General features: G+C 46.8%; 1 protein-coding gene and 3 long non-coding RNA genes across 5 annotated transcripts; 2 read left to right on the top strand and 2 right to left on the bottom strand.

The window, feature by feature from the left end:
• Positions 1–7,719: 7,719 nt before the first annotated feature.
• LOC117469465 lies at positions 7,720–8,844 on the top strand. The gene is made up of 3 exons (XR_004554595.1): positions 7,720–7,892; positions 8,233–8,486; positions 8,613–8,844. It is a non-coding gene; the product is annotated as an uncharacterized LOC117469465 (long non-coding RNA).
• A 2,457-nt stretch (positions 8,845–11,301) lies between these two features.
• On the top strand, positions 11,302–15,110 carry LOC117469461 (RLA class II histocompatibility antigen, DP alpha-1 chain-like). Its single transcript, XM_034113876.1, has 4 exons — positions 11,302–11,384; positions 12,515–12,757; positions 13,277–13,561; positions 14,950–15,110. Exons 1-4 carry the CDS (start codon positions 11,324–11,326, stop codon positions 15,069–15,071), a joined length of 711 nt encoding a protein of 236 aa, XP_033969767.1. The 5' UTR covers positions 11,302–11,323; the 3' UTR covers positions 15,072–15,110.
• Positions 13,746–14,944, bottom strand: LOC117469462. Of its 2 annotated transcripts, XR_004554592.1 has the most exons (3): positions 14,926–14,938; positions 14,586–14,613; positions 13,746–14,439 (listed from the first exon to the last, which is right to left on the bottom strand). It is a non-coding gene; the product is annotated as an uncharacterized LOC117469462 (long non-coding RNA). The 2 variants fall into 2 exon arrangements; XR_004554593.1 differs by lacking the exon at positions 14,586–14,613 and having other exon boundaries at positions 13,746–14,103; positions 14,926–14,944.
• Positions 15,111–15,461: 351 nt separating the features above from the next.
• On the bottom strand, positions 15,462–15,949 carry LOC117469463. Its single transcript, XR_004554594.1, has 2 exons — positions 15,919–15,949; positions 15,462–15,860 (listed from the first exon to the last, which is right to left on the bottom strand). It is a non-coding gene; the product is annotated as an uncharacterized LOC117469463 (long non-coding RNA).
• Between the last annotated feature and the right edge of the window lie 7,380 nt (positions 15,950–23,329).

Here is a 23,329-nt window from a genome sequence, read left to right as displayed (position 1 = left end):
CTCACCTGTACACTGACTGACCTCACCTGTACACTGACTGACCTCACCTGTACACACTGACTGACCTCACCTGTGCACTGACTGACCTCACCTGTACACTGACTGACCTCACCTTTACACACTGACTGACCTCACCTGTACACGCATCAACTCTGACTGACTACACCTGTGCTCACCTGTACACACTGACTGACCTCACCTGTACACACTGACTGACCTCACCTGTGCACTGACTGACCTCACCTGTACACTGACAGGAAGTCGTCCACAGCTCACCTGTCCATTAGAATGTATACTCTCAGATGTACAGAATATGTTGATATAAATAAAGAAATCTTCACGTTGTTCTCATGAAAACTGTCTCAGCTGTTTGCACACCTGACACACAGGTAGACACACAGGTAGACACACAGGTAGACACACAGGTAGTCACACAGGTAGTCACACAGGTAGACACACAGGTAGTCACACAGGTAGACACACAGGTAGACACACAGGTAGACACACAGGTAGTCACACAGGTAGACACACAGGTAGTCACACAGGTAGACTCACACAGGTAGACACACAGGTAGACACACAGGTAGACACACAGGTAGACACACAGGTAGTCACACAGGTAGTCACACAGGTAGTCACTCACACAGGTAGTCACACAGGTAGACACACAGGTAGACACACAGGTAGTCACACAGGTAGTCACACAGGTAGTCACACAGGTAGTCACACAGGTAGACACACAGGTAGACACACAGGTAGACACACAGGTAGTCACACAGGTAGACACACAGGTAGACACACAGGTAGTCACACAGGTAGTCACACAGGTAGACACACAGGTAGACACACAGGTAGACACACAGGTAGTCACACAGGTAGACACACAGGTAGACACACAGGTAGTCACACAGGTAGTCACACAGGTAGACACACAGGTAGACACACAGGTAGTCACACAGGTAGTCACACAGGTAGACACACAGGTAGACACACAGGTAGACACACAGGTAGTCACACAGGTAGTCACACAGGTAGACACACAGGTAGACACACAGGTAGACACACAGGTAGTCACACAGGTAGTCACTCACACAGGTAGTCACACAGGTAGACACACACGTAGTCACAGGTAGTCACACAGGTAGTCACACAGGTAGTCACTCACACAGGTAGACACACAGGTAGACACACAGGTAGACACACAGGTAGACACACAGGTAGACACACAGGTAGTCACACAGGTAGTCACACAGGTAGACACACAGGTAGACACACAGGTAGTCACACAGGTAGACACACAGGTAGTCACACAGGTAGTCACACAGGTAGACACACAGGTAGACACACAGGTAGACACACAGGTAGTCACACAGGTAGTCACACAGGTAGTCACTCACACAGGTAGACACACAGGTAGTCACACAGGTAGTCACTCACACAGGTAGACACACAGGTAGACACACAGGTAGTCACACAGGTAGACACACAGGTAGTCACACAGGTAGACACACAGGTAGTCACACAGGTAGACACACAGGTAGACACACAGGTAGTCACACAGGTAGTCACACAGGTAGACACTCACACAGGACACACTCACACAGGACACACAGGTAGACACACAGGTAGTCACACAGGTAGTCACACAGGTAGACACACAGGTAGTCACACAGGTAGACACACAGGTAGTCACACAGGTAGACACACAGGTAGACACACAGGTAGTCACACAGGTAGTCACACAGGTAGTCACACAGGTAGACACTCACACAGGTAGACACACAGGTAGACACACAGGTAGTCACACAGGTAGTCACACAGGTAGTCACACAGGTAGTCACACAGGTAGTCACACAGGTAGTCACACAGGTAGTCACACAGGTAGACACACAGGTAGTCACACAGGTAGACACACAGGTAGACACTCACACAGGTAGACACACAGGTAGACACACAGGTAGTCACACAGGTAGTCACACAGGTAGTCACACAGGTAGTCACACAGGTAGACACACAGGTAGTCACACAGGTAGACACACAGGTAGACACTCACACAGGTAGACACACAGGTAGACACACAGGTAGTCACACAGGTAGTCACACAGGTAGTCACACAGGTAGACACACAGGTAGTCACACAGGTAGACACACAGGTAGTCACACAGGTAGACACACAGGTAGTCACACAGGTAGTCACACAGGTAGTCACACAGGTAGACACACAGGTAGTCACACAGGTAGACACACAGGTAGTCACACAGGTAGACACACAGGTAGTCACACAGGTAAACACACAGGTAGACACACAGGTAGACACACAGGTAGTCACACAGGTAGACACACAGGTAGTCACACAGGTAGACACACAGGTAGTCACACAGGTAGACACACAGGTAGTCACACAGGTAAACACACAGGTAGACACACAGGTAGACACACAGGTAGTCACACAGGTAGACACACAGGTAGTCACACAGGTAGTCACACAGGTAGACACACAGGTAGTCACACAGGTAGACACACAGGTAGTCACACAGGTAGTCACACAGGTAGACACACAGGTAGTCACACAGGTAGACACACAGGTAGACACACAGGTAGACACACAGGTAGTCACACAGGTAGACACACAGGTAGTCACACAGGTAGACACACAGGTAGTCACACAGGTAGACACACAGGTAGACACACAGGTAGTCACACAGGTAGTCACACAGGTAGACACTCACACAGGTAGACACACAGGTAGACACACAGGTAGACACACAGGTAGTCACACAGGTAGTCACACAGGTAGACACACAGGTAGTCACACAGGTAGACACACAGGTAGTCACACAGGTAGACACACAGGTAGACACACAGGTAGTCACACAGGTAGTCACACAGGTAGACACTCACACAGGTAGACACACAGGTAGACACACAGGTAGTCACACAGGTAGTCACACAGGTAGTCACACAGGTAGTCACACAGGTAGTCACACAGGTAGTCACACAGGTAGTCACACAGGTAGACACACAGGTAGTCACACAGGTAGACACACAGGTAGACACTCACACAGGTAGACACACAGGTAGACACACAGGTAGTCACACAGGTAGTCACACAGGTAGTCACACAGGTAGTCACACAGGTAGACACACAGGTAGTCACACAGGTAGACCACACAGGTAGACACCAGGTAGCACACCAGGTAGTCACACAGGTAGTCACACAGGTAGTCACACAGGTAGACACACAGGTAGTCACACAGGTAGTCACACAGGTAGACACACAGGTAGTCACACAGGTAGTCACACAGGTAGTCACACAGGTAGTCACACAGGTAGTCACACAGGTAGTCACACAGGTAGTCACACAGGTAGACACACAGGTAGTCACACAGGTAGACACACAGGTAGACACACAGGTAGACACACAGGTAGTCACACAGGTAGACACACAGGTAGACACACAGGTAGTCACACAGGTAGTCACACAGGTAGACACACAGGTAGTCACACAGGTAGACACACAGGTAGTCACACAGGTAGACACACAGGTAGACACACAGGTAGACACACAGGTAGACACACAGGTAGACACACAGGTAGACACACAGGTAGACACACAGGTAGACACACAGGTAGACACACAGGTAGACACACAGGTAGACACAGGTAGACACACAGGTAGACACACAGGTAGACACACAGGTAGTCACACAGGTAGACACACAGGTAGACACACAGGTAGTCAGCACCGGTAGGACACACAGGTAGACACACAGGTAGACACACAGGTAGTCACACAGGTAGACACACAGGGTAGTCACACAGGTAGTACACAGGTAGACACACGGTAGACAACAGGTAGACACACAGGTAGACACACAGGTAGTCACACAGGTAGACACACAGGTAGACACACAGGTAGACACACAGGTAGACACACAGGTAGACACACAGGTAGACACACAGGTAGTCACACAGGTAGACACACAGGTAGTCACACAGGTAGTCACACAGGTAGACACACAGGTAGACACACAGGTAGACACACAGGTAGACACACAGGTAGTCACACAGGTAGGGTAAGTACACACAGGTAGACACACAGGTAGACACACAGGTAGACACACAGGTAGACACACAGGTAGTCACACAGGTAGACACACAGGTAGACACACAGGTAGACACACAGGTAGACACACAGGTAGACACACAGGTAGACACACAGGTAGACACACAGGTAGACACACAGGTAGACACACAGGTAGACACACAGGTAGACACACAGGTAGACACACAGGTAGACACACAGGTAGTCACACAGGTAGACACACAGGTAGTCACACAGGTAGACACACAGGTAGACACACAGGTAGACACACAGGTAGACACACAGGTAGTCACACAGGTAGACACACAGGTAGACACACAGGTAGACACACAGGTAGACACACAGGTAGACACACAGGTAGACACACAGGTAGACACACAGGTAGACACACAGGTAGACACACAGGTAGTCACACAGGTAGACACACAGGTAGACACACAGGTAAACAAAGCAGGTGTCTCTCCATTCATTTTAAATGATCAGTTGTTGCATTGTTTCAATAAGTATTAAAATAACTCATTATTTCTGAAACTCTTTGGTTTCTAAAAGTAAACAAAGTGACTGCAGTGCTGATGCTGACCCTGCAGGGGGCGCTGCAGCTCTCTCTCATCCCTTCACTCTGAGGTGAGTTTGGCCCAATCCCAAACCGCCCCCTACACACTACCCCTCCGTTTGCGCGTTCGCGCGGAGGGTCCGCCACATTAAGGTCTGTTCCAAACCAACGAGTGTGGAGCGGTGTGGAGGGGGAGTGGGCTATCAAGCCCTCAAACAGCGAGTCTGCAGCGGTGCTGACTGGAGACCGGTCTCTACCTGACCGGAGTCACGCCGTGTGTCCGTCAGGAAACACGCTGCGCGTGTCCGTCAGGAAACACGCTGCGTGTGTCCGCCAGGAAACACGCTGCGTGTCCGTCAGGAAACACGCTGCGTGTCCGTCAGGAAACACGCTGCGTGTCCGTCAGGAAACACGCTGCGTGTCCGTCAGGAAACACGCTGTGTGTCTGTCAGGAAACACGCTGCGTGTCTGTCAGGAAACACGCTGCGTGTCCGTCAGGAAACACGCTGCGTGTCTGTCAGGAAACACGCTGCGTGTCTGTCAGGAAACACGCTGCGTGTCCGTCAGGAAACACGCTGCGTGTCTGTCAGGAAACACGCTGCGTGTCCGTCAGGAAACACGCTGCGTGTCCGTCAGGAAACACGCTGCGTGTCCGTCAGGAAACACGCTGCGTGTCCGTCAGGAAACACGCTGCGTGTCTGTCAGGAAACACGCTGCGTGTCCGTCAGGAAACACGCTGCGTGTCCGTCAGGAAACACGCTGCGTGTCCGTCAGGAAACACGCTGTTTACAAACAGTTCCAAACATCCACTGATAAACTGCGATGTTAACAACCTCATGATAACCTCATATGTTTTTAACTTAGGATCATACCTGTGTTTAGTCTAGAAAAAGGTAAATGTGTGCATTTTATTATAAAGTTGTGTATATTTACAGACTGTTGCAAAAACTAAGAAGCTTATAAACATCAGGTTTGAAACTAAAAGAGCTTTACAAAAAAGTAAAACAATTAAAGATGTTTGTAGTTTTATTTTAGTTATTAATTTACATTTTGTGTCAAAGAGATGCTGATTTGATACCGTTGTTACAGTTACGGCATTTCCTGTTTCTGAGGAGAGAGGGGAGTTTGTCCCAAAGCTTGCCGCTGTGTTTACTCCCTCCATCTGACAGGAGGAGCCTCGCTGAGCTGAGTGTGAGGCTACAGACGGAGTTCACTCCGCCACGGAGGGGTAGGGTCGAGGGAGTGGTTTGGGATTGGGCCTTAAACTCGTTCACAGGTGTGCCAAGATGGCGGCGCGCTCAGACGCTGCGGCTCACGGCTCTCTGTTTTGGTTGTGCACTGTTTGTTTTTTGTTTGTGTGCGTGAACACCCTAACAGGCGAAATACATACAATCGCATGGACTTATTTGACATCGGGATGAGTTGTCGCTCTGACATCACAGCCGATTTCCACCGGACTAACAACATCCCGGAGGACATAGCGAGACCGCTCGGGTCTCCCTGGATTGTTTTCAGGCCTGTGAAGCAACGCAGGCGCCGGAGGGAGAGGAAGCAGAAGAGAGGAAGCAGAAGAGAGGAAGCAGAAGAGAGGAAGCAGAAGAGAGGAAGCAGAAGAGAGGAAGCAGAAGAGAGGAAGCAGAAGAGAGGAAGCCGTGCAGGCCTGCTTGCTAGGCTAAGGAAGCGGCCGCACCGACCACCAAGCCTCTTCCTCGCAATTGCCAGGTCCATCGTCCACACAATCTACGAACTGCAGGTACTACTAGCTGCTAACACGAACGTACGCGACTGCTGTGTGATGATCATCACGGCATCCTGGCTACACTTGCGGATTCCAGACACAGCAGTGCAGCTACCAGGCCGCTCCACCCACCGCTACGACAGGAACAGCGCTTCCGGTAAGAGCCGAGGGGGTGGTCTGTGTGTTTACATCCACAACAGTAGTAGTAATGATCCCGCTTTCATCTCATTAGTATGCATAAAAACGGACAGGTCACCCCTCTCAGCCCCCAGGTGCCCCCACCCCTCTCAGCCCCCAGGTGCCCCCACCCCTCTCAGCCCCCAGGCGCCCCCACCCCTCTCAGCCCCCACCCCTCTCAGCCCCCAGGTGCCCCCACCCCTCTCAGCCCCCAGGCGCCCCCACCTCTCTCAGCCCCCACGCCTCTCAGCCCACAGGCGCCTCCCCCCTCTCAGCCCACAGGCGCCCCCACCCCTCTCAGCCCCCACCCCTCTCAGCCCCCCCCTCCCTCCATATCCCCCTCCTTCCCCCCCAGCCAGTTATTAAATATGTTCTGTGTTAACTATGGATGTTCGCTTAAGTTGTATGGCTTGTGACCTAATGTTTAATTACTCTACTAACTATAAGGGACTCTCTCTTTTTTGAAAAGAGGGGTAATCTAGTATTAACTACAACAAAGTCTCTCTGAAGAGGGTAGTAATCATTTAAAGATCTTAATGATCCCCTGGTATTGTATTTTTTTTAAATGTTTAATTACTTCCCACAACTATTAAAGAATCCCCATATGAAGCTATATGAGGCTGGGTGGGGGTAATATTAGAAATAGCTGCAGGTATGGAAAAAAGAGCTGCTGGTTCTGCTATTCATTCTGGGATGGCTCCGTAGGGTTGATCAGGGCTGACAGGATGTAAAAAACACTTCCCTATGCGCCGTGTTAAGGGGTGATCCAAATAGGCTCCAGCCAGTCTCAGTCTGTCTGTCAAACCCCCCTCCTCCCCAGCCAGTTTTTTAAATATGATTTGTGCTAACTAGGATGTTCTCTCAAAGGTGTATGACTTTGTGGGCTAATGTTTAATTACTTTATTAACTACAAGGGGCTCTCTTTTCTGAAATTATTCATTGTCTAAAAAAGGCCTCATCTCCTGAAGACCAATACAGGTTTAGAGTTTCTACAGTCTTTGCAGAGTGTATCTAATATCTACATGTTTGTAATGTGTATCTACACGTTTTCTAATGTGTATCTGCATATATATATATATATATATATATATATATATATATATATATATAAGAATACGTTTTTAAGAAATCTCTGACAGACAAACATGCTAATCTGTTAAACTAGCAGGACCATCCCGATTGATTCCCACTTCTTGGGGCCATTGACATGGTTATTTGCTATACAGCTATTTAAGGGGATTAAGTTTTCACTAGAACAGACCCACGTGATCTTTGGAGAGAATGAGACCTGATTCGGATCTGATCTGGAAAAAACTCTGGTAAGTACTTTATATTTTATTGTGTGTGTGTGTGTGTGTGTGGTGTGTGTGTGTGTGTGTGTGGTGTGTGTGTGTGTGTGTGTGTGTGTGTGTGTGTGTGTGTGTTGTGTGTGTGTGTGTGTGTGTGTGTGTGTGTGTGTGTGTGTGTGTGTGTGTGTGTGTGTGTGTGTGTGTGTGTGTGTGTGTGTGTGTGTGTGTGTGTGTGTGTGTGTGTGTGTCTGTGTGTGTGTGTCTGTGTGTGTGTGTGTGTGTGTGTGTGTGTGTGTGTGTGTGTGTGTGTGTGGTGTTGTATATAAAGTATCCATAGTAACGTTTTATATACCTGCTCTTTTGCTACAAGGTGATGAAATCTACAGCATAAGCCAGTCATCAGTAAACCATCACGACGACAGATCTCTGCCGTGTGAAATCGGGGGTGACCCCCGTCCCCAACAGACTCATCCCTCTGTCACGCCCCCCTTCAGCAGTTCTGGGGCGACCCCCAGCACCGCTGCAGTCTGAGAGCCAGGCATATTTTTGAGCTTCTCAGTGCGGCCGTAGAGCAGCTCTGGGTTGACCCCGTCCCAGACACACTCCAAACGAGTTGCCATACCGGTAAATTACTTTTATGGTTATTTTTATAAGATGATTGCTAAATGAATTGTTGTTAAATGTAATATTTCAGTGTTTCAAATACTTACCCCCTTTTCTTTTTTACCTCTCTGTCTCTTTTCTGTATAGATCTCCCTCACGATCACCGCGCTGCTACCGTCAACTTTATGGTTACACCAACTGAATAAGCTGGAGGCGTCTGATAGCGGTGTGGTTTTCTCCAGCAGTGAGACATTTTTGATTTCCTTTCTATTTTCTTGTGATGGGGTGATTTCATAAACGGTCAAACATGGGTGATTTAGCAGCTGGAGAAACGTCGTTTCTGCATTGTTTGAATGGTATAATCCCCCTAAGCGAAGATGAATACACATATAGTGAAATGCCCCCTGCCCCCTGCCCCCTGCTCTCTGCCCCCTGCCCCCTGCTCTCTGCCCCCTGCCCCCTGCTCTCTGCCCCCTGCCCCCTGCTCTCTGCCCCCTGCCCTCTGCCCTCTGTTGTCTGTCCTATTGCCGTGTTTTTTAGTGTTCTGTATGTGTTTGTATTTTTTGCACACCGGGACAGAGTTGCACTCTGAATCTCGTTATACTCTGTGTACAATGACAATAAAAGGCTTTAACTTTAACTTATGCCCTGATGCACCTGCAGGGGGCGCTGCAGCTCTCTCTCATCCCTTCACTCTGAGTGAGTTGAACTCGTCCACAGGTGTTATGCCCTGATGCACCTGCAGGGGGCGCTGCAGCTCTCTCTCTCATCCCTTCACTCTGAGTGAGTTTAACTCGTCCACAGGTGTTATGCCCTGATGCACCTGCAGGGGGCGCTGCAGCTCTCTCTCATCCCTTCACTCTGAGTGAGTTTAACTCGTCCACAGGTGTTATGCCCTGATGCACCTGCAGGGGGCGCTGCAGCTCTCTCTCTCATCCCTTCACTCTGAGTGAGTTTAACTCGTCCACAGGTGTTATGCCCTGATGCACCTGCAGGGGGCGCTGCAGCTCTCTCTCTCATCCCTTCACTCTGAGTGAGTTTAACTCGTCCACAGGTGTTATGCCCTGATGCACCTGCAGGGGGCGCTGCAGCTCCGCCTCTCTCTCTCTCTCTGTTCACTCACAAACTGCTGCCCCTGGTAACTGATGAGTCATCGGCAGCGCATTTTCTGATTGGCTGCTGGCTGAACAGGAAGTGAAAGTAAAGCGTCGGGACTTTCCAGAGACGCTGCGTTCAGGGTCAGGTGACAAATCAGAGAAACAGGAACCACAACAACAGAGACGCTGAGCACACACACACACACACACACACACACACACACACACACACACACACCCACACACACACACACACACACACACACACACACACACACACACACACACACACACACACATTTGGTATAAAGAAAGGTGAAAACACATTTTAATATAATGTTTTTATCAAAGTGAACACTATAGTCCCGAATGACTATTAGGGTTAAACCTGATGTTCATGAGCTCCTTAGTTTAGTTAGTAGTAACAGTCTGTAAATATACACTACTTTATTATAACATGCACACTTTGACCTTTCTCCTGAACATCAGCAGGAGAGGACTCTTTAAAGTAGAGACACTACATACTGATATACACCTGAACATCAGCAGGAGAGGACTCTTTAAAGTAGAGACACTACATACTGATATACACCTGAACATCAGCAGGAGAGGACTCTTTAAAGTAGAGACACTACATACTGATATACACCTGAACATCAGCAGGAGAGGACTCTTTAAAGTAGAGACACTACATACTGATATACACCTGAACATCAGCAGGAGAGGACTCTTTAAAGTAGAGACACTACATACTGATATACACCTGAACATCAGCAGGAGAGGACTCTTTAAAGTAGAGACACTACATACTGATATACACCTGAACATCAGCAGGAGAGGACTCTTTAAAGTAGAGACACTACATACTGATATACACCTGAACATCATCAGGAGAGGACTCTTTAAAGTAGAGACTCTACAGTCCTCTCTGTAATCAAACAGAGCAGCTGCCTCTACCCGGATACTGATGACCATCATTTAATCTCTGCTCTCTGATTGGCTGCTGACACTCTAAGAGCCGGCTGCTGCTAACTTTCTGTCAGTCGGTTCAGACAACTCTTGAGAGACAGACAGCTACAGAGAGACAGACAGCTGCAGAGAGACAGACAGACAGCAGAGAGACAGACAGACAGCTACAGAGAGACAGACAGACAGCTAGAGAGAGACAGAGAGCTAGAGAGAGACAGACAGCTACAGAGAGAGAGACAGCTAGAGAGAGACAGACAGCTACAGAGAGACAGACAGCTACAGAGAGACAGACAGCTACAGAGAGAGAGACAGACAGCTACAGAGAGACAGACAGCTACAGAGAGACAGACAGCTAGAGAGAGACAGACAGCTACAGAGAGACAGACAGCTGCAGAGAGACAGCTACAGAGAGACAGACAGCTACAGACAGACAGACAGCTGCAGAGAGACAGCTACAGAGAGACAGACAGCTAGAGAGAGACAGCTACAGAGAGACAGACAGCTACAGAGAGACAGACAGCTAGAGAGAGACAGCTACAGAGAGAGAGACAGACAGAGAGACGGCTACAGAGAGACAGACAGCTGCAGAGAGACAGACAGAGAGACGGCTACAGACAGACAGCTACAGAGAGACAGACAGAGAGACAGACAGAGAGACGGCTACAGACAGACAGCTGCAGAGAGACAGACAGAGAGACAGACAGAGAGACAGACAGACAGACAGACAGCTACAGAGAGACAGACAGCTACAGAGAGACAGAGAGACAGAGAGACAGACAGGTCTACAGACAGATGATGATGATGAAGATTATGCTCCTCTTCCTCTGCGGGGTCCTCTGTGTTTCAGCTGACGGTCAGTGTCTGTTCAACTCCTGATCAAAACAAACTGTTTATTTACTGATAAACAATCTGTTTACTAACAGTCAGTGTTTACTAACAGTCAGTGTTTACCAACAGTCAGTGTTTACCAACAGTCAGTGTTTACTAACAGTCAGTGTTTACCAACAGTCAGTGTTTACCAACAGTCGGTGTTTACCAACAGTCAGTGTTTACTAACAGTCAGTGTTTACCAACAGTCAGTGTTTACTAACAGTCAGTGTTTACCAACAGTCAGTGTTTACTAACAGTCAGTGTTGACCAACAGTCAGTGTTTACTAACAGTCAGTGTTTACCAACAGTCAGTGTTTACCAACAGTCAGTGTTTACTAACAGTCAGTGTTTACTAACAGTCCGTGTTTACCAACAGTCAGTGTTTACCAACAGTCAGTGTTTACTAACAGTCAGTGTTTACCAACAGTCAGTGTTTACCAACAGTCAGTGTTTACCAACAGTCAGTGTTGACCAACAGTCAGTGTTTACTAACAGTCAGTGTTTACCAACAGTCAGTGTTTACCAACAGTCAGTGTTTACCAACAGTCAGTGTTTACTAACAGTCAGTGTTTACCAACAGTCAGTGTTTACTAACAGTCAGTGTTTACTAACAGTCAGTGTTTACCAACAGTCAGTGTTTACCAACAGTCAGTGTTTACTAACAGTCAGTGTTTACCAACAGTCAGTGTTTACTAACAGTCAGTGTTTCTAACAGTCAGTGTTACCAACAGTCAGTGTTTACCAACAGTCAGTGTTACTAACAGTCAGTGTTTACTAACAGTCAGTGTTTACCAACAGTCAGTGTTTACCAACAGTCAGTGTTTACTAACAGTCAGTGTTTACCAACAGTCAGTGTTTACCAACAGTCAGTGTTTACCAACAGTCAGTGTTTACCAACAGTCAGTATTTACCAACAGTCAGTGTTTACCAACAGTCAGTGTTTACCAACAGTCAGTGTTTACTAACAGTCAGTGTTTACTAACAGTCAGTGTTTACCAACAGTCAGTGTTTACCAACAGTCAGTGTTTACCAACAGTCAGTGTTTACTAACAGTCAGTGTTTACCAACAGTCAGTGTTTACCAACAACAGTTAAGTGTTGTGTTTCTCTTCAGTTCCACATGATGCCCTTCAGTTCACCGGCTGTTCAGACTCTGATGGGGAGTACATGATGGCTCTGGATGCAGAGGAGATGTGGCACGCTGACTTCAAAGCAGGGAAAGCAGTGGACGCTCAGCCCAGCTTTGTGACAGATCATATTAATTGGCCTTATGAAGCCGCTCAGGGTGCTCTACAGACCTGCAGATTCAACCTGGGAACACACCGTAACATCTTCAAGAACGTCTCCCTGGAGAAAGGTAAACGTCTTCTGTCTCGTTCTCTTTCAGATATTTAAACACATTGAACTGCACGTGTCTTTGTGATCAATATACACTCACAATGCAACCCAAGTTTATAACAGCATTCCTATTAAATCTATTTAATATACAAGTATTCACCTTCCCAAACAATTTAGACTTATTCATTTAATCAATGAGCCCTCATCTGACTTTAGATCAATCCACTTTATTTATATTTACTGTCATCGCACAGCAGTGAGACGACCAAATGCAGTTAGCATCAAACCTGAAGAACTGTGTTACATGTTATACTGTGTTAGAGAATCAATTACATGCTCTGTGTGTGTGTGTGTGTGTGTGTATGTGTGTGTGTGTGTGTATGTGTGTGTGTGTGTGTGTGTGTGTGTGTGTGTGTGTGTGTGTGTGTGTGTGTGTGTGTGTGTGTGTGTGTGTGTGTGTGTGTTGTGTGTGTGTGTGTGTGTGTGTGTGTTGTGTGTGATCTTAGACGATCATCTAACAGGAAGTGTCTCTGCACAGATCCTCCTTCCACCCCGCTGCTCTACACCAAACAGGAAGTGGAGATGGGAGAGGGGAACGTCCTCGTCTGTCATGTGACCGGTTTCTATCCGGCTCCTGTGAGCTTCTTCTGGACAAAGAACGGAGAGAACGTGACTGAAGGAACCAGCTTCCCCGTTCCCTTCCTCTCCAAAGAGGGTTCCTTCAGCCAGTTCTCCCGACTGGAGTTCACCCCCCAGCTGGGAGACATCTACAGCTGTGGGGTCCAACATCTGGCTCTGGACCAGCCGCTGACCACGTTCTGGGGTGAGAGCTTCATGTGAAGTCACACCAAATACAAATTGACCTGAGGCCAGATGTTCCTGTCTCCAGGTGTTCCTGTCTCCAGATGTTCCTGTCTCCAGATGTTCCTGTCTCCAGATGTTCCTATCTCCAGGTGTTCCTGTCTCCAGGTGTTCCTGTCTCCAGATGTTCCTGTCTCCAGGTGTTCCTGTCTCCAGATGTTGACCTGATGTTGTGTGTCTCCAGATGTTGACCTGATGTTGTCTGTCTCCAGATGTTGACCTGATGTTGTCTGTCTCCAGATGTTGACCTGATGTTGTGTGTCTCCAGATGTTGACCTGATGTTGTGTGTCTCCAGATGTTGACCTGATGTCTCTGTTCTGTCTCCAGATGTTGACCTGATGTTATCTGTCTCCAGATGTTGACCTGATGTTGTCTGTCTCCAGATGTTGACCTGATGTTGTGTGTCTCCAGATGTTGACCTGATGTTGTCTGTCTCCAGATGTTGACCTGATGTTGTGTGTCTCCAGATGTTGACCTGATGTTGTCTGTCTCCAGATGTTGACCTGATATTGTGTGTCTCCAGATGTTGACCTGATGTTGTGTGTCTCCAGATGTTGACCTGATGTTGTCTGTCTCCAGATGTTGACCTGATGTTGTCTGTCTCCAGATGTTGACCTGATGTTGTCTGTCTCCAGATGTTGACCTGATGTTGTCTGTCTCCAGATGTTGACCTGATGTTGTCTGTCTCCAGATGTTGACCTGATGTTGTCTGTCTCCAGATGTTGACCTGATGTTGTGTGTCTCCAGATGTTGACCTGATGTTGTGTGTCTCCAGATGATGACCTGATGTTGTCTGTCTCCAGATGTTGACCTGATGTTGTCTGTCTCCAGATGTTGACCTGATGTTGTGTGTCTCCAGATGTTGACCTGATGTTGTGTGTCTCCAGATGATGACCTGATGTTGTCTGTCTCCAGATGTTGACCTGATGTCTCTGTGTTCTGTCTCCAGATGTTGACCTGATGTTGTGTGTCTCCAGATGATGACCTGATGTTGTCTGTCTCCAGATGTTGACCTGATGTTGTCTGTCTCCAGATGTTGACCTGATGTTGTCTGTCTCCAGATGTTGACCTGATGTTGTGTGTCTCCAGATGTTGACCTGATGTTGTGTGTCTCCAGATGTTGACCTGATGTTGTGTGTCTCCAGATGTTGACCTGATGTTGTGTGTCTCCAGATGTTGACCTGATGTTGTGTGTCTCCAGATGTTGACCTGATGTTGTGTGTCTCCAGATGTTGACCTGATATTGTGTGTCTCCAGATGTTGACCTGATGTCTCTGTTCTGTCTCCAGATGTTGACCTGATGTTGTGTGTCTCCAGATGTTGACCTGATGTCTCTGTTCTGTCCCCAGAGGAGCAGGGGTCTCAGCCCGGCGTGGGACCAGCAGTCTTCTGTGCTCTGGGTCTGACGGTGGGTCTCCTGGGAGTGGCTGCTGGGACCTTCTTCCTGATCAAAGGGAACGAGTGCAGCTGAGTTCAGGGTGAAAGACCCTCAGCCTCCAGCCTGAGTACCTGAGGAGATCATATGATCACATCATCACATCATCACATCATCACATCATCACATCATCACATCATCACATCATCACATCATCACATCATCACACCATCACATCATCACATCATCACATCATCACATCATCACATCATCACATGATCACATGATCACATGATCACATGATCACATGATCACATGATCTCATGATCACATCATCACATCATCACATGATCACATCATCACATGATCACATGATCACATGATCTCATGATCACATGATCTCATGATCACATGATCACATGATCTCATGATCACATGATCTCATGATCACATGATCCCACAGAGGCTTTAATCCTTACTTTGATAACCACACTTCTGTATTTTAAGTTTTTTTCTAAAGTAAATGTAATCAGTTTTGACCAATAGGAATAAAAATACTTCTCATCACTCGTCTCTTGTTTTCTACAGGATACGATATGTCTAACAGAAGTTACATTTCTTATATTCCTTAGAGAGCCCTTTTCTACCTTCTCCTGATGTTCAAATGGGGCTCAGAGTGACTTCAGTGCACACGCTGCAGTCTGAATGATGACCATGTGTGGGGCCTGAAGGCATGTTGACGCAGGGCAGCAGGATGAAGACAGGCTCTGCTGGTTCTAGCTCTGATAATAATGCTGTGATCCTTTTGTTTACACCTCGAATGAAACCTGTCTGAAACTGTTTCCTGATGTTCCCTGAACTCTCTGAATGACCTTGTGATGAAACCTGTCTGAAACTGTTTCCTGATGTTCCCTGAACTCTCTGAATGACCTTGTGATGAAACCTATTTTAAATAAAGATTGAGCTTCTCTTAGTTGTGTCTTTATCATCATGTTCACATGTAGACCACCTCCAGTGTCCTCATTGGTTAACACACAGGTAGAGTAAGGGGATTGGGCCAGGTGGGGGATCTATGACCCTCACACTAATGGCGCATTTCCACTACACGGTCGGCCTCGGCCACACTCGGTACGGCTCGGTACGGCTTGGCCGCGTTGGGCCTTAACAGGGCCGACTCACTTCATGCTGCGCTTCCATTACAGTTTAGGAACTGGGGTAGTTACTATAGTAACGCAGTGTAGGCGGAGCCGTGACGTCATCTTCAATGAGAAATCCAGAAACACAACACAGCCGTTAGCTGTGAGCACTCAGAGCTCACAGCTCCTTATATATGTTCAGAAACTCGACAAAAGTTAAACAAGTACAAACCACAGACTGCCTGTGTCATGGTGAATACAGTCGCTGCTTAATTTATGTCTGTATAGGCCGTTGTTGTGAGTGTGGACGGTCGGGGCATATACTGCGTTAGCTTAGCCAATCTCCATCTAGAAAAACACGCATTTTAAAAGGTGTTTCGCCTGCCGTCTGTCTGCAGACTTGACAAAGCATTAATTCATGGTTTTTACTAACCGGTATCAGTATGTTGTTACTTCGGCATCATTTTGAAACGTGTATTACAATTAAATCACGGTCAATATGTCCATCTTGTTGTAGTTCTAGCCCTCTTGCCAGCGCTCCTCTCTCTAGTTTAGCATACTCAGCCCGACTCAGCCCTGTTTGTTGGCCCCGATAGAACCACAATTTTCTAGGGCCAGAAAAGAGGGGAAAAAGTGGCCCCGCGCCGTGCCGCGCCGGAACGAGGCCTAGTGGAAGCACAACCAAAAAAGGGGACGGCACGACACGGCACGCTTAAAGCGAGCTACGCGCTGCAATGGAAATGCGCCATAAGTGCTAAACAGCTGGCTCTCAGCCCAGGCTTCACATACTCTCTCTATGTGTTCTAGGAATGAACCCTATCTGATTGTTCTAAAGGTGTGATTCTGTTAGCCCCATAGGGCTGCCTAAGGGCTGGGGTTAAGGGTTGGGATCTAGGACCTGTCTGTTCTGGGGACTAGTAAGTATCTCAAGCTTCCGGTTTCGCTATGAGTGGTCGCATTTCCGAGAGCTCCCGCATTGGAGGTTATTCCTCACGATTCTTCACATATTTCATCCTCCTGACAATATGGATTATGGACTCCTACCTCAACTCATCAATGAGGCAACATCACTTAGAGAAGGAGAGTAGTGAAAGCAGGGATAAAATGAACCACAATGACTTTTACCTTCTCAACGGCTGGGAAAGGAAACACCTCGCTTTTGGAAGTGCAAGCATTCATGCATTATTAACTGCAAACCCGACGCGAAAGTACTTACCCCCGTCAGGCAAACTAGACCGAAGAAGTATGATCGTCTTGGTCTTATTGTTAGCGGGAGACATCCATCTGAATCCGGGCCCGGTGCAGACAAGAAGCCATTCCTGCAGGCTCGAGGAGCTAGCATCACAACTAGCATCACAACTAGCATCTCTTCCGCTACAGCAACAACTACGAGACGACAACAGAGACCATGGAGACAGCGGAGACCGAGGAATCAACGGAGACTTCGACATTCCCCCGGGGACGCCTCGGCAGACAGACACGCATGAGGCAGTGACGAGAGGAAGAGAACCGAGATCCGAGGGAACAAATATCCACCATGTTGTTAGCCACCCTGCTAGCATATCGACGGCTAAAGCTACAACGGAGCCTCCCTCCCCCCACCACCCCACCGCTCCAAGCACCACGGCAGGCCGCAAGCCGTTTGCTGTAACGGACAAAGACAAATATCTGCAAGCTGACGACATTATGCATTTAAACAACAAAAATGGACTACATATTTTTCATCTGAACACTAACAGCCTGAGACACAAACTGGCTGAACTCAGGCAACTGTTCATGAACGGTAAGGCAAGCATATTATGCTTTTCTGAGACCAAATTGGACAATTCCATTACAGATTCAGAGATTGAAATTGAAGATTATCTTGTAGTGAGAAGGGACAGGAACGTGAATGGAGGTGGTGTCTGCATGTACATACATAAAGACACCAATTTCAAAAACCGTACTGACCTGCATCATGAAAATATTGAATCTGTGTGGGTTGAAATTCTTTTTGACAATGCTAAATCTGTAATAGTCGGGACAATCTATAGACCACCGGAACAGAGTGACTTTTATGATACATTAGATGGGTGTTTGGCTGATGTGGGGGATGTAGAGACAATTATTATTGGAGACTGGAACACGGATATGCAACGTAAAGACACGTCCGTCTTCAAGTCCTTCAGTAGGATTTGTGATCTGCACGGCTTCAGCCAGCTAATCACCCAACCCACCCGGGTATGTGAAACAACACAAACTACCATTGATCTCATTCTGACCTCTGACAGGTCCAGGATCTCCAGTAAAGGGGTTATAGCATGCGGTTTAAGTGATCATTATATGATATTCTGTACCCGCAAAAAGCTAAAACAAAAGGCCGGCTGTCACAAAACAGTCATATCTAGAGACCTCAAAAACTACTCTAGCGAGGCCTTTAACCGAGAACTGGAGAGCCTGGACTGGTCAGATGAGCTCAGTGGTACACAAGTTGAAGAAACATGGCTTGGTTTCAAAAACAAATTCTCTGCAATACTCAATGATTTGGCCCCCCCTAAGAACAACCAGGGTAAAAAATCGCGCTGAGCCGTGGATGCACTCCGGCATACTGACCGCCATGAAAACCAGAGACAAAAAATGCTCTGAGTTTCATAAAAGTCAGTCAATGCTTTCCAAAAGCACGAGCAGTGAACTCCAGGCCCACGTGACTGAACTAAAAATTGAAAGAAACAGACTAAGAAATGACGTAAGCTCCATGATCAAAACTGCCAAAAAGAATTTCATCAATGACAAAACTGAGGAAAACAAAAATAAACCCCGTGAACTTTGGAAATTACTCAATAACCAGCTTGGCTGCAGTAAAAACTCAAAACGAGATTTTCAAACGTAAACATAAAGACAGATAACAGGCTCATCACAGACAAACTGGATGTGGCCAAGTACTTGAACATTTTTTTCACAAACATAGCCACAACTCTTGTAAATAAATTACCCTCCCACTCAGGGCTTTTTGGAGTAGATCACATCATGACCTACTACAAAAACCTAGGGGTACGCAAAGATGATTTCAGTCTAGCAAGGGTAACAACAGCAGAGGTACTCATTAAACTGAGCGCCCTCAAACCTAACAAGGCCACTGGCCACGACAATATCCCCTCCAAATTCCTCAGAGACACAGCAACCGCCATCTCACCAGTCATAGCTCACATAATTAACCTCTCCATAAAACAGGGAAAAGTACCCAAAGACTTCAAAATTGCAAGAGTAACCCCCCTGCACAAAAAGGGCAGCAAATTGGACCCAGGCAACTACCGCCCTGTTTCTATACTTACCTCCATCTCGAAAGTCATGGAAAAAATAGTGTATGAACAGGTCGAAAAGTACCTCGCAGAAAAGAAACTAATCTATGAATTTCAATCTGGCTTTAGAACATCCCACTCCACTGACACATGCCTTCTTTATTTGAACGACCACATCAAACAAGAGGTGGACGAGGGTAAATACTGCGGCATGGTGATGCTGGACCTACAAAAGGCTTTCGACACTGTCAATCACCCCATTCTGATTGACAAGCTAAAAGCAATTGGTTTTGATAAACTATCGGTGAGCTGGATGCAATCCTACCTGGAGGGGAGAGAACAGATGGTGGAGGTAAACGGTACTCTGTCCCCCCCCCTCCCAGTGAGCTGTGGTGTTCCACAAGGAAGCATATTAGGTCCGTTACTGTTCCTAATTTATGCAAATGACATGTCATCAGCATGTGACTGCAACTTGTTCCTGTTCGCGGACGACTCAGCCCTGCTGGTCTCTGACAGGAGCAGATTGCAGGTTGAAAAAACCCTCAGCTCCGAGCTCGGCAGAATCTGCACCTGGCTCGCCGATAATAAATTATCATTACACCTGGGTAAAACAGAGTCCATTCTCTTCGGTTCGAAACATAATCTCAGCAAATCCGACGACTTCTCAGTTGCAGTGGGTGACAGTATTGTCACAAGTAAGAAGGAAATTACATACCTAGGATCTATTCTTGAGGCAAACCTCTCCTGTGACAAAATGGCATCCAATGTAATAAAAAAAGTCAATCAAAGAACTAGATTCCTATACCGGATCTCCTCTCTGGTAAACAAAAACACCCTGAAAACTCTGGCAGGAGCACTCATTCAAGGGTACTATGACTATGCTTGCACGTCATGGTACCATAGCACCTCCAAGGCGCTAAAAACAAAACTTCAAACATCGCAAAATAAACTGGTCAGACTACTGCTTGACCTTTCATCTAGAACCCACCTCACCTCTGCCCACTTTGACAACCTAGGATGGCTTAGAGTAGACGACAGAGTACAGCTACTTGCAATGGGCCTGGTCTACAAGATCCACTACACCTCTATGGTACCCATGTACATGTCAACATTCTTCCCAAAGGTCAAGGAATACCATGATCATAACACCAGAGGGAGCTCCACAAATCATGTAAAACCCAGATTTGGCACAAAAAAGGGGGAATACACGTTTCGCAATTATGCCACATCAAGGTGGAACGCTCTTCCCACAACTGTAAAGGAAAGTAAAACTATACTTACCTTCAAAACCTCTCTTAAAGAGCACCTTCGGGGGAAAGCATTGCAAAACTGGCCCCGGTAATGGTACAAATCTCAACCTGTCGTACAATGGACAGCTTCCCCCCCCCATCTATGTATATACTCGCATTTTAGACTCTGTTACTAACTGTATATCTGTAGACTTGGTATGTCTTAAATGTCCGGTTAGGATGTATTAGAACGAAATCTAAAATGTAAATTGTAAATAAGCCATCTGTATGTAAAAAACCACCTGTATGTAAATTGTAAATAAGCCATCTGTATGTCAAATATGTCTTATATGTCTTAAATGATATGATGAATTGGAAATGGGGGACCCTGATGTAAACAAGACGAAAGTCTTTCTCTGGTCTGCATCCCCTTAACAATTGTATGTTTTGAGCTGTACTGTACTGTACCCAATATACAAGCTGTTAATAAACTTTTCAATCAATCAATCAATCAATCAATCAATCAATCAATCAATCAAGGGTAACTTAAGATTGAAAGGGAACTTAAAGCCTTCTTGGAGTAAAGTTACAGACTAAAACTGGGATGGTGTTTAACAGCTGAGTGAGTCAGGACAGAACATACTGGCTTCATCGTCATGTAGCAGCTGCAGTGGAGATGAGGACAAACTGAAGTCCTCCTCCAGCAGAGCAACATGAATATAGGACATAAACATAAAACATAAAACAAATAAAATAGTGCAAGAGAATACAAATAAAATAGAAATAGTGCAAGACGAGTAAATGTAATATGATAGATAAATAATTAGCAAGATGCAAACAGATGAACTCTGCTGTGTTAGGATGTCCACTTAGATCACCTTTTAAATGTATTTGTTATAACATGGCCCCCCATGTGTCACATATCAAAATGTTCAGGACAGTCTCTGCTCTCGGTATAAAGTCACTCACCAGTGTGTGATGAGATCAGTAGCTCTGAAGCTGAACATTTGACATCCGATTTCTGGAAATCTTCAAAACTCTTGTGAAAAAACAAATGTACTCATGTCATCCAATTTGGGCGTTTTAGATTTGGTGACCAAAGTCTTAGGTTCACAAAAGCAGTGCAATATATGAATTACACTTTGTATAAATGTGATGTTTATCACTGTACTTTCACCACAGCAGCGAGAGACATCAGACTGAATCATGACTTCATATTACATACTAAGGTTCATGTGATGTGTACAAATACACATTTTATATTATTTATATTAAATTACTTTATATTAAGGTACACAAATTAACCATCAACTAGTTGTTCATTAACATGCATATTAGCAGTTTATTGGCTCTTTATTAGTCCTTATAAAACACTTATTAATGCCTTATTCTGCATGACCATATTCTACAAGTAATAGGCCATTAGTTGAGAGTTTTTCCTCAATAACCCTCTAATTAGAGCTGATTTATTGCAAGTAAGGAAGTTGTTGTACATGAGTCTTGGTCTTTGGTCAGTGTATGTTTTGGTCATTGGGTTTTCTTTTCACAAATGGAAATTCAAAAACAAAAAACGACTGGATATTTGATTTTAAAATCGTAGTCGAGTCCGAGTCCAAGTCCGAGTCCAAGTCCGAGTCACCCAAGGAGTGTCCGAGTCGAGTCCGAGTCATCATTACCTGTGTTCGAGTCCGAGTCCAAGTCCGAGTCCGAGTCACGTCCGAGTCCCAAGTCTTCATGTATTAATCTTCGTGGATATATGTGTTGAAATGTAGCTGCTCCTCTACATTGCTTTCATCCTGTCACTTAGCATGCAACATGACGTCATTCTGCATGTTAAGTAGCCATGTGCTTTCGTGTTATCGGCTGAATCTTTATGTATTGATTAGATGACGTTACTCTGATGATAGTGTTCAGCCTATATGTCTGAACTCGATGTTTAGAGTAATGTGTTACGGAGCCTTCTCTTCAATATTGTTTCCACATAGAGCATTTTGCTGCTCTTTTCCAATGTGGAAGCAGAATGTGTGAAAGCATACAGCACGATGCGGGGTGTGTCTCTAGACATCTTTAGACTGGAATAGCGGGGCCCAGTACGTGAACTCGCCTCGCAGCCGGTGCACACGCCAGGATAGAGGACATCAGACTCCAGAGAAAACTTGCTCGAGTCCGAGTCCAAGTCAGAGCGTCAATGTACAAGTCGAGTCCGAGTCATCGTGGGGGGGGGAATTCACGAGTCCGAGTCCGAGTCCAAGTCATCGTGAGCGAGAATTCACGAGTCCAAGTCCGAGTCCAAGTCTGAGTCGCGTCAATCAGTGCGCGAGTCGGAGTCGAGTCACGAGTCCCGAAAATCGGCACTCGAGTCCGACTCGAGTCCGAGTCCAGGGCCCGTTCTCATGTCTTCAAATGTTCCTCCTCGACTCCCCTCCTCGACTCCTATCCTCGACTCCCCTCCTCGACTCCCCTCCTCGACTCCTATCCTCGACTCCCCTCCTCGACTCCTATCCTCGAGACTTAGTCCCACCCACAGGAGATGCGAGCGGAGGACTCAAGGAGGGGAACCGAGGAGAAAGGAGGGGAGCCGAGGAGAGAGGAGGGGAACCGAGGAGAGAGGAGGGGAACCGAGGAGAGAGGAGGGGAGCCGAGGAGAGAGGAGGGAGCCGAGGGAGAGAGGAGGGGAACCGAGGAGAGAGGAGGGGAACCGAGGAGAGAGG

Source organism: Trematomus bernacchii, unplaced genomic scaffold (assembly GCF_902827165.1).
Source record: "Trematomus bernacchii unplaced genomic scaffold, fTreBer1.1, whole genome shotgun sequence".
NCBI classification, from domain to species: Eukaryota; Metazoa; Chordata; class Actinopteri; order Perciformes; family Nototheniidae; genus Trematomus; species Trematomus bernacchii.
This window is presented reverse-complemented; position numbering and strand designations above follow the sequence as displayed.